The sequence below is a fragment of the Sinocyclocheilus anshuiensis genome, unplaced genomic scaffold (assembly GCF_001515605.1).
Source record: "Sinocyclocheilus anshuiensis isolate Anshui unplaced genomic scaffold, SAMN03320099.WGS_v1.1 scaffold1534, whole genome shotgun sequence".
In the NCBI taxonomy this organism is placed as follows: Eukaryota; Metazoa; Chordata; class Actinopteri; order Cypriniformes; family Cyprinidae; genus Sinocyclocheilus; species Sinocyclocheilus anshuiensis.
This window is the reverse complement of record NW_015544232.1, coordinates 782,353-794,856: the sequence shown is the minus strand read 5'-3', so window position 1 is coordinate 794,856 and position 12,504 is coordinate 782,353. Positions and strand designations below refer to the sequence as shown.

Below are 12,504 nucleotides of genomic sequence, written 5' to 3'. Positions count from 1 at the left end.
GAGAGGTAGGAGGGGTTGTATTTTGGCATGGCCTGAATACACCGTTCATACTGACCAGGAAACTGCCGGGAAGTGTATCGGCCAGGAGATTTTAGGAACCAGAGGATACCAATGGCTGGATACAGAAGTGTTAATGTACACCCTGTCATCTCTTTCTAATTTAGTGATGGTTGATTCTGGTAAACTGATTGAGATTGCATTGTTTTATTCTTCTAAACTTTATTTGACTGGCCTTGTTTGATTTGCCCCAGTTGCAGGGAATTAAATAAGTCTATAGCTGGAACAAGGCCTGAACCCTGGAGACCTTATTTACAACGAAGATTAGGTTGTAAAGAGCTAATTTTCTGAAATGTCTACACTGTAAAAAATGATTGTGATTTTAACAGTAAAAGACTTTAAAAATGCTTCAGTAAAAACCTGTTAATTGGTTAACAGTGAGTTTCCATAATACATTCGGTGAATAAATGTAATTACATTTAACGTAATTTTACAGTAAAATAATGTTAAAAATACGGTTTTTGGAAGTGAAAAAGAAAAAGTCATTGTATAATTTACAGTGAAAAACCGTAAATTGACACTCCCAGAATTCCCTGCATGACACTTCATAGTTGATGTTTTTTTGTTGAAATAACATGTTTTTTCTTAGTTTTTTCTTATCAGTTGTGTACATTAGGGTTTAATCTTACATCTAATGTTGTTAAATTAATGTTTATTGCATTATTTCAGTATCATGTGTGTCACCATGATGGGGTTTAGTGTTCTAGTACCTTCTATATATAAGTATTGCCCTCCTTAGCTCATAGAAAATCTGTTTATGATGAGCTTTGGTTCATCATGTGACTTTCTCATCACCCCCAGTTTTTGGTGGTTATCAGTGCATTACAATGGTTCAAAACAGATATTAGTACTTCAATGTGTTGGTTTATTAACATTACATCAGTTAATGAAATACGGTATTTTATTGTGAATTTAAGTCAAGTCTGTAAAACCTAAAATGTTGCTACCATATTTTTTACGGTGAAATTCTGGCAACCACAGCTGCCGGTATTTTACCATAAATGTCACAGATTTTTTTTTTACAGTGTACCAGGCAAGAAAACTGGAAGAAAAAAATAAATAAAATAGAATAAATAAAGAAAGAAAAAAACCCTGAATCAATTCCAAGTGGAAAAAAACACACAGTTCACACAAGACGTACTTTGCATTACACGTAGTCATGCAGTCTGTGTTATTAAAGCACTGCCTTATTAAGACCCTGTCATAACAACTAACTTGACTAACATTTTCACAGGCTTTCACTTTCAGATTTTCAGATGGTACCTTCTCCAGCCTTTAAATTTGCCCATCTGGAGTTTCCAAACATTTTGCAACACTCTGTCCTGAGTGACCTGTTTAATTTCAGCCCTTTCATTTCTCTGGCCCCGTTTGCTTCCAGGTTTCCTACACACCAGGAATTCTGCTTTGAACAGCGGTTTGAAGTGTTTAAAGCAATAATTGTAAATATCTGCGTTTAGCCTGCACCTGAACCATGAGTGAACTTTGGGAAATACCCTCAACTGCCATAAATCCAGACATGCAGGAGAGTGGAGGCACCTCGGCACCATTTGCTGACTTTAAGTGCTATAATCCTCTGCTGCTCTCACAGAAAAACCGGTTTTAGTAAAAAAAAACTAAAAAAAACACCTGGTTTACTTACAATAACAAAGCACTATTTTAGGTTTAGTGTAGTTTAAGCTCAGTTGAGATCACCACTTAATGGTGACCATTGAGGTCAAACTAAATAAGGTGATCTGCAGCAGTAAAGCCGTACAAATTAACTTTTTCAAAGCAGTTGAGCTGGATATGTCAGTGACTCAGTCGTGCTTCAACCAATCCTGAACTCTTTACAAATTATGCAGCTTATTGAGAATTGTGCTGTTACTTTTCTAAGAAAACCATTCTTGCCGGTTTCACTTAGTGGGCAATAATGGGTGAATCTTACAGATTTACTGTGAAGAGATTAGACTTGATTACCTGGTAAAGAAAAGTTCCTTACTGTTGTCTGTCATGGGAAAGGAAATGCAGAATTGAAGGCTCTATGGTGGATGCAATAAAAAGTCATTTTAATAGAATCTGCTGTTCCCTCCTGCTGAAGGAACACCTCATGTCCCGTTACACAACAATGCAGTGCAGGGTAACCATATACAGAGGCAGGCAAACCTGGGCACACTTAACCACCATTTCCTTTTCCTTCCTGTTCTGCTAAAGCAAATCCCAAATTTAATGCAGCTATTACTGGCAAAGCCATTGACAGAAACGGAACTATCTTTGTGTGTGTGGTTCACAATATTATTGTGATCCAGTGGTGATGCTTTGTTTAGGAGCATATATTTTGTATATTTATAAATAAATGGCAGTGTCAAGCCAATTTTTTTTTTCCACTTGGGAAATTCTCTTTCCTGTTCGGTCATCAGTATAAAATAGATGCATATTCATTTTGCAACCCTGTTACTCATTCTGGCTTAGATTTAATTTATTTATTCTTAAAGTTTATACGTTGTATTCTGTTAATTTAGTATAATAATGTATTGGTATTATATAAATATAAATATGCATTGATACAAAAGGACAATCATATAAATCAGGTTTTAATAAATTCAAAGTAAAACAGGTCAGTTTCTGAAGGTTAGGCACCTGCTTTGACTTTGTTGGGAAAAAGGCATACTTTTCTGTAGTTTCAAAGCCTATTTTTTACCCTTTTTGTGGTAAATGACTTCTCTTTTTTATTTGAAGCATCATGTTCATGTGAAGAGAACATTCTGGACTTCACCAGCCAAGTCCCTTTGAACACATGACAAAATCAATTTAGTGTGATCTTAAACTTGGCACTCTTTAGACACTCTTCATAAGGAAAACTGAACACTTGCCCACACTCAAATTAGACGCTGGCTCAGATTATTTTAATACTCAAAATATTTTTCCTCTTTTTAATTTCCTGCTCAAGTTTGTTGCTATTTATTGGGGCTGATTGCCAGCGGCACTAAAAACTATATTAAGGTGCTTAAATATTAGCTGTACCCTAAAGAATTATCTCTGAATTTCAGCTGACAGCTCTTCTTATAGACCTTTGGAGAAGCATTTTGGAAACAGAAACAACTATTAAAGAGTCTCAAGACCATAAAATTTTCTCTCTCTTTACAGATTTTTCTGTTTTGTGCCTGTTTCTATTTGCGAAATTTGAGAAGTTATAAGCTAGTTGCAGAAGGCATCAATATACCCAATACAGAAAGTCCAATACAGAGGTTTTATCAACAAATTTACATAGTTTAATTTGCTCACTAACAGATTTTGTTGTGACTGATGCATTATTATGCAGAAAGCCACTGTCAGAACAGCTGTTTCTATGTGTGTGTGTGTGCGTGCGTGTGCATGCATGTGTGTGGGAGGTTTGCTCTGAAGGTGAGGAGGACTAGGTGTGCCTCTCGGGCGTTACTGAACCTGGAGGCGTCACGCCCACGGCACATCTTCCTCGGCCCAGTTCTGACAGATCAACTTACAGGAACTCGCACTCCCCTCTTAAAATGCTCCCAGTGTGGCCACATAGTAACAGTGAAACAAAAAGACTTCATAAATATCTGCAGAACAGATAAAATATGTGCTTTATATGTGTTTATTATTATTATTATTATTTAAAATTATTATCCCTCTTTTTGTCACTGTGCCCCAGTGCATTAAATTCAACATAGTAAAGTGTCAAGCTACATTGTAATTCAGAAAAACTGAATTAGCAAAAGGCAAATTTAAGTAAATTAACTTGAGTTTTAAAAACGTATATCTGTGTATATCTGTGCACGACTAGCATTTGTGTTTATAAAGCATATACATTTTTTTAGAAAATGACCGATTGTTTCGCTAGATAAGACCCTTATTCCTCAGCTGGTACCGTGTAGAGCCCTTTGAAGCTGCTCTGAAACTGCAAATTGGACCTTCAACCATTTGGTAACTGTTGAAGTCCATTATATGGAGAAAAATGGGCTGTTTTCCTCAAAAACCTTAATTTCTTTTCGACTGAAGAAAGAAAGACAAAAAAACAACCTAAACTTTACCATAAAAATGTGGTATCATTACTTTCATTACCTGAAATAATGTTAATATACAGAACTACTAAAATCTTTTATTACCTAATATGCTGACAACCACTTTAAAAACACAGACTGTAAAGAGAAAGACACATCAGAGTTTATTACTGCTAGCTTTTCCACAAAGTATGATAAATAATAATATATAGAAGGTGCACAGTGTTAAAACAACAATACACCATCATAGTATGCAATAAACATTAACAACATAAGATGTCACATAAAATCCTAATATACATAAGTGATTGGAAAAAAAAGATAAGAAACGGTTATTTCAGTGAAAAGAAACCTCAAATGTGAGCTAGCTGTTACACAGAGAATTATAGGAATGTAAATTTGCATTTTTACTGTACAAGGTGACACTTTTTCCTCTTTCGAAAACTACACATTTAACAGTATTTTACTGTAAAATTACATGAAATGTCCCATTAGTTCTATTACAGCTTTTCACCATTAACCAATTCATAGGTTTTACCTTAGCATTTTTAAATGGTCTTTTACCATGAACATTATAATCATATTATGTTATGAATTAATAAAATTGGTTCTACCATGAGGATGTCATTCATTGAAAACAAATTGATTTTAAACACCTTTTATTGTCTCTCTCTCTCTCTCTTTATAACCATGAGGTAAATTTTTGTGTAATGTGTGTAATGATGAGATGTTACAAAATGAAGATTGCTTTGTCCTCTCTCTGAGTAAGAAATGGTTTCCAGGCAGACAGGACTTGGAGTGACTCAGAAAGAGTGCAAATATTGCATCACTGTACCTGCATAGGCCTTTTGTTTTATGGCACGTATCTAGCATTTTGCGACCGACTGCTGTCTCGATTGTATTGTCTGGGGAGCACAAAGTGGAAAAGACTCTCCGGGGGCCCTGGTTAGTTTAAACACAGTTCCTCTGACACAGCACATTCCTCAAGCCAGCTTTCCTTCGTTTTCTTCATCCTCAACTCTCCTCGGGCTGTTCATTGCTTCATCCTAAAACATACCTAAACAATATCCAACTTGTTTTCTGTCGCCCACTCATTACGGGAATCCTGTTGTTGCTGGTAACCGTAGGCAGCCCAGGACTATGAGGTCATTGCTGGTGTAAGCGTCCTGCCTCTGCCCCAGCTTCCTCTCCCGGCAGAAAGGATGAGCCCTTCCCTCTCCAAAACAATGGCACCTTTCTTCTTGCTCAGACTGATCTATAGAGAGACGTACAGAAAAGTGGCCAGACGGACAGAGGTCGGACTGAGAAACCAGACTGTTATTGTCATCTTTTCTAACCATTCAGTGCTTAACTCTTTCTTGTTGATGTGGCATGCAAATAACTCTGACATTTGACCCTCGTGATCTCAGAACAGATAGATCTTAAAATAGAGCAATGACTGATAAAAGTGGCTAATGGAGATGGCTTGTGTATGTGAACCACTGTGGTTATGTCATCATCAGCTGGTTCATAGTGTTGCTGGCATGGGTTTAGCTGCTGAATGCCTCGGATGTTTTCTGGGGTCATTTATACTCAGTATTTGTGAAAAGCAGTCAAATGAGAGGTTGTACTTCACACAACTGTCATGCTTCTCATATAAAATGTGTCATTCAGAATTCTTTCAAAACACACTGACGTGGCAAAGTCAGAATGCGCTTTGGCTTTCTTGTGATTCTCTGATCATGTTACAGTGTGTTAATAGAAGTGTGTTAATAGAAGGGATGGGTGATATAACCAAAATCTTAAAAGTTTGAAACTTTAGATGCCAATTCTTGATACTAATTAATAAAAGTAATACCAGCCTAGTATAAGTCTGAAGTAAGAAACAAATGACAAAGGACAAATGGATTAAACAGTGCTTTAAGTTTTTCAGGTAGGTCAGTCTAACAGTAGTATTCAAGTAAGAAAAACTGAAATTTAATAAAGTAATCAAACGTAAAATAAAGCACTGCATAGTCTCCACTGTATCAGATGAACTTACATTGATCCTTACTAAAGCTCCAAAAGTTATTCAGTTAAGAGCAGTGAGTGATTCTCTCTTTTTCTTTTGTTGTTTGATTAACGTTAAAGTCAACAGCTACAGTATATTCGGCTGCTGTCATTTTAAGACTTTATGCATGTTTATCTGTTTCTTTAGTTAATTATTATTTTTTTTATAACTTGTGAAGGTTTTCCCTAAATAATCATTGCAACATTTTTTGAGTCCTGCAGATGTTCTCCAGTTCTCCAAGTCCATATTTTGGTGACGTAATGATCCATAGACTGTTGAGATATCTGCTGTAAAATCCACAACATTGGAGACTTTGCAAAAGACAACCGTTGTGGTCATGGAATTTTTAGATATGAGCTAGAGCGTCCTCGTCAAGTGCGCCATCTTGGACAATCCCTTGGTTACCAAGGTTGAGTGTTCAGTGTTCAGTTCACAGTATTTGTTAATGGAGAATCACTTGGTGTGTTTAGGCTTAAATGACATTGTAACAGAAATGTTCTTGTTGATCTCAAAATGAAGATCCTGTAAATATGGATCTGACTGATTTGTGTCTGGAAATCTGTGCCCCTTGTTGTTGATCTTTGTAGCATAGGTGACCACAGTATATCTACTATTTATCTTTATCTTTAGCAGATATCCACCCTGTATTGATGTGATGAATAATGGCAGTCTAATAACTGTTTCACACACGTCTTACTCCCTACCAAGGGGAGTGATGCTGGGCAATGATGTCATCTAATTTTTAAAGTAAAAAGTTAAGACATTATCCAGAAAACCACTCCTCGTATGTGGAAACGTTGACTTTCACCTGACCCCCTGATCCTGTAAAGAATTTTAAATTCTGTAACAGTGGAACAGTTTTTAGGGTGTTGTAATTCTTAACCAGGATGGGAAAGATAACTGTTTAGCCCATGACTCAATAAAACATTGAGAAGTGTTTCTTAAAGTCAACATGAAACGGGATTTGTATCAGTAGCACAAATTTTTCAGTGAATATCCTGAATGGTATTCATTGAAATTTGGATTAGAAATGTAGGCATCCTATACCAGAATGAACCTAGATACAAGTTGGCTAAAAGGAAATTTCACAGAAATTCTGATTATCAATTTGAAGGACTTTTTGAGTCGCCCCACCCCCATTTTTTTCTCAATTTTTTGCACAAAATTTAAACAGACACACTCATACACAAAACAAATTTTTGGCAAGTTCAGGAAATAACTGAAGGAACAGGAACTAGGAATGTCATGAGCTGGATGCTGATGTTGCCTTTTTGAGCACCAGTGATCATGTATCAGAGCATGTGTGCTAACCATGACTCCCAACCAGTTTACCATTACTGAGAAAGAGAAAAATAAATATATATATATATATATATATATATATATTTGGGTTCCTGAATTGATTGCCCTACAAACACTTCTTTCCCTGATCATCATTCCTGGTCATGGGTGAAGTGCTCATCTCTTATCTTTCCTTTCCGTTTTTTCCTCTCTTTTCCATTAACTAAAGAGAAAAAGACGCTTTGATTTGATCCAAGAAATGTAACAAGCTCAACTGTATGCTGTGGGTTGTGCTGTTAATAAGTTGTGTAATGTGTGCCTCAGTGGACAGACGCCGTGCTCTGTCCCCTCTCTTCTCTTCTGCTCGTATGTGACTCAATCAGGCTTGTAGATGGAATGATTCATGGGAGCGATGAAAATCAAGCCGAAATTGCATTGCGATCATTTAAAAATCCAAGACAGTGTTTGACAAACTCATTTTAACACAGCCTGTGTTTGTTTGTGCCTCGCAATGACAGGAATACTTATTTGTCTTATTCTTAACCCTTGACAAGGAACTGTTCTTTAAACGAGATACATGTAATGTTTATTTACTTGCTTGCATAAATTTATATTCTGCATTTTATTTTCAGTCAATGTCAGTAAAATTTAATTTCAACTTGTGTACATATTACGCATCAACAAGCAATTGGGCCTCGCAGACAGAACCTGCTGTTGGGTAGAATTAGGCCAGTGAAAAGAATGGTGGAACACTTCGTGAAAAGGTGGCAATTTGGTTTTTGCCCCCTCACTCTTAATTTGCATACCTGTGCACTGCTCCAGTCAGGGAATCTCATGCAAATTGGGATCACCTATGCAAATGAGGTCAGCCAGTAGGAGGAGAGGAGGAAAGGCAAGTAGACCATGTTGGCATGCAGGCCTTTTCCCACTCACGCAGTGCGCAAGAACATGGCAATGCAAACTCTGTGTTGGGCATACACCCACTCAACTCACTTCTTTCCCTAATAGCAGTGTGTTTGCAGTAAGAGAGACTGGAAATAGTCTGTGCTCGGTTGCCGTCTGAACCTTCAAAAATCTAGTTTTCTTACCAAACCATTGTTCCCTGCATGCATTAAACATATGGCACAGACTCAAGGTCTTGTACTGTCTTATCTGAGAACTGTGTGAGAACAGTGTTTCCTCTTTTTCAGTGGCTTAACTTCCCATGCTTTGTGGCACATTGCCTTAGCAAGAAATGGAGCTGGAATTCATCGTCTTTTGGCTTCTGGACTTGGAGTGCGTAGAGTTAGGAGATGAAAGTGTCCCTGCCGGTGCAGGATATCCTGTAGTGTTGCCACCTCAAGATGGTTGGGAGGGGGAGTGCAAAGGGGCGGAAACCACCACATCAAGTTGACATTTTGACAATAAAGGGTTATAAGGCCCCGGCTCAGCACTTTAGAAACTGCCACCTGACTTTTAATTGCCTTTAATTGTTTTTTTCCTTATCTCTAAAAGTTTTTTCCAGTCTACACTTACAGTCTGTATTTAATGTGTATTCCATATGAAACACCCTTGCATCGTTCAAAGAGGATTTTTTGATAACTTGATGATTCATAAAGCTAGTTTAAGGTTCTAGCAACATGTTGTACACTGAAACTATTTATTGTTATATGCCAAAAGCATGGTACATGTATTCAGGTTATTTCACTCAAAAGTTTGGATACTTGTATGAATACTGTTTAAAGTCACTGTGAAATCAAAATTCTTATTTTAAGGGAATTTTGTAGTTTATTTAAATTATTTTTCCATGCACATCATTCAAAACAAAGTTTTCTCATAATCGTTAATATAAATATTATCAAGTGCCACCTTTCTTTTTTTTTCTTATTCAAAAAGCCATCACAATTTACTTTAAGCGGCCCTGACATTAAATGGTCTCAGCCAATGGCATGAGGTGGGGCGGGACTATCTGTTTAAACCATGGTAGATGGGGGAATTTTTAGAATACCTTTTTTTTTTTCTTTATAAAACAGAATTTATTTCTGTTTTGTGGCACAGAAAACTCACACTTTAACTTTAAAGGCAAAATGAATTAAAATTGACCATATTTGCAATCATAATACACATTCCTGTTCTTCTGAAATTACTTTCCTATTTGACTGATGTTACCAAAGCCACTTAAGTTTCAACCAATGGGTGTCAACAGAGTTGTATGTTTACTGAATGCCCACTTTATTCCATCAATTCCTGATGGATAAAATCAATTACCTACTGTACTTTTTTTTTTAAATAGCCATAATGAAACTGAAATATATCATGTTACAGAAATAAAATTAGTTGTGAATGGATTTTCATGGTAACTTTGACCTTTCCAAGCTATTATTTTTCACGTAATATGTTTGTGCAATAAGTTTTTTTTTTATTATTATTTCAGTATGTGTGCTTCACAAAATCTTTAAAAGTGGGCTGAAAAGTGCTAGATGTTTCTGTTTTCCCAATCTACTCTTTTTTTTGTAATAAAATGCTGACTCCCACTCTCTTTCTCTTTCTCTTTCTCTCCTCCGGCAGCACTTGGTGTCGTGGGACGCGGGTAAACCGGAGTGTCTCCTGCAGCTGGTGAAAGAGCTGTTGCAGCAGTATCATCTGTACCAGTGCCAGCGGCTTCGTGACAGTTCCCGCCTGCTCTTTGAATATGGCAGCCTGCTGGAAGACCCCAACTATGGGCACAGTATGGAGATCTACGCTGGCCGCAAGAACAGCTGGGTACCAGTGCTGCATCGCCTTATACATTTCCATTAACATAATAGTCAAATGTTTCCACTATGTAGGGTCAAGGGGATGCTGGAGCCTATTCCTGTGTCTTAGGCCAAAAGCAGGGAATCACCCTGGATGGATAAAATTAAGTATTCCCTAACTTCCCTAAATTATCAACAAATAGACATTAGATGGTTAATTAAAATATAAAACATCACACCGCCACCCACTATTACTAAAGCATATATTTGGAGCACTTGATCACTTAGCTCCACTTCAAGTAAACTGACCTTCTCTTAATGAAATTTCATGAACTAATTGATTGAAGTGGTAAAAACTCTCTGCTTCATTACTTTCAAATGTTAAAGTCCACCTATGTAATTCTCTAATTACCGGTACTGATTTGTTATTTAGCTGACACTTTTACACTGTGCTACTGGGAGTTCTCTTATTGCAGAGATATACTTCCTGGGACAACCTGAAATTAGGTGCCTTATTCATGGGCACAATGGTAACTGGTAATCATTCATCCCATTTGGGGTTTGAACCAGCAACTTTATGTATGTGGTGTTCTGATAAAATCACACACTACTGAATGTTGTGGGCCTAGCATCAATGTCACAGGATGCGCACACAAGGCAGTGGGTTTTTGATAAAGTGCAACGCGAATTGCACAACCGGTCAAAAACGAACACATACTCCCTCACAAATGGACACACAGAGGGTTCCGTAATATTGTCGTGTTTTTGGGAAGAGTGTAGTGTGTTGGGCTGTGGGCGTGAAGTGTGTTGCTTCATGGGCTTCAATCTTTAAAGGGATGTGGTGAACTGTGGTCTGTGGGATAACAGTCTATGATTAGGAAACTTTTGTGTAATTTTAAAAAGATGTAACCAAAGTTATGCATATTATATGAATGTAAACAAGGAGTCATACAGCGAATTACATTTGAAAGTGAATATGGCTATGCCATACTTACTCTAGAGAACATTTGAAGAGAATTTTAAGATGAGCACTGCATTACTTTCTCACATGTATTGTACTTCTATTTTAAATTGAATCAAAATTATACCTTGACAATAGTGGCTTGGCCAATGCAACAGTACATTGTTTGACAATGTAACAAGATTTATTTATTTTTTTTTACTTTTGCTAATATATAACACACACACACACACACATACACCCATCCAACCCTACACGCACACCACCTTGAAAGGGATATACAATACAGAGTTAAAAATATAGTCAAAGTCCTTTAATAATATAGTTAAAGGAATATATTTGTGTGACAAACAGACTAATTTAAGCCTTTATTCACAGAAAAGCATGATATACACCCTAGCTTTTATTGCCACAGAAGTAGTGATTTCTGATTTGTAAATGAATCATTTGCAATGACAGAAGTCAAGTAACATTTATTTATAAAGCACCTTATACAATGCAGATTATTTATATATAAAAAAAGCGTCATTGTAAATAACAGGAAAAATAACAGTTCATATTGCAAAAAAAATTAATTATGAAGCAAATTCAATTTCAGCCTTAAAACAGCTCTAAAATATACAATGGTGTTATTTTTCAGCTCAGTTTAGTTCAATGTTGATTCAATTTAGTTATTAACAGTGTCAGTGTTGCAAAGTTTGTCAGTTATGAAACAAACTCAGTTCAGCTATAAAGCAGCTCTCCAGAAGACAATAGTGTCATCATTCTGCTCAAGTCAGCTCAGTGTTGATTCAGTTCAGTTCAATAACAGTGCAAAGTTGATGAATTATGAAGTTCAATTCAGCTATAAGCAGCTCTACAGAAGGCAGTACGTCATTATTTAGCTTAATGTTGTTAAATGTTTATTCAGTTCAGTAACAGATGTTTTAAAGTTATAAAAGATTCAGCTATAAAACTGCTCTACATTATGTGACTCAGATCTTTTTTAATTAATCAGTTGATCCAGTTCACAAGACTGATGTAAATGATTCCTTCACAAATAGAATTAATTTGGTTCTTCTCACTTACTGATGCAGTCGTTGCTTTCAACAGCTGAAGGTGGAGTTGCAGATTATCAATGAATAATGGCCTAAATAAATTTTGAATTTTGAATCTTATGACTCCCAGTTGATCAAAAGTTTGAATCTGAATTAGAAAGTCCAGATGTGGAAATCCCTTGGATCCAGGATCAGGCAATCCATTTTAGTATTGGGTCACTTTGTGTTTTTATTTTAATTGTTAGAAAATAATTTTGACTGATAAATCTCTGATGATTCTGACTTAGTAAAAAAAAGTCGTTCAAGTTCAAAATATAAAAAGGTGTATATGTACTACATGATACTAATATTGTATTATTTCACCATTATATTTATATATATATATATATATATATATATATATATATATATACCACTGCTCAAAAGT

General features: G+C 36.2%; 1 protein-coding gene across 1 annotated transcript in view; it reads left to right on the top strand.

Moving 5' to 3' along the window:
- LOC107697534 (BRCA1-A complex subunit BRE-like) overlaps window positions 1-12,504 on the top strand; it is a 91,235-nt gene that overhangs the window by 18,976 nt on the left and 59,755 nt on the right. Inside the window, exon 4 of the mRNA XM_016498333.1 lies at window positions 9,913-10,107. Within this exon, the coding sequence (XP_016353819.1) occupies window positions 9,913-10,107 (195 nt within the window). The remainder of the gene's footprint in view (window positions 1-9,912; window positions 10,108-12,504) is intronic.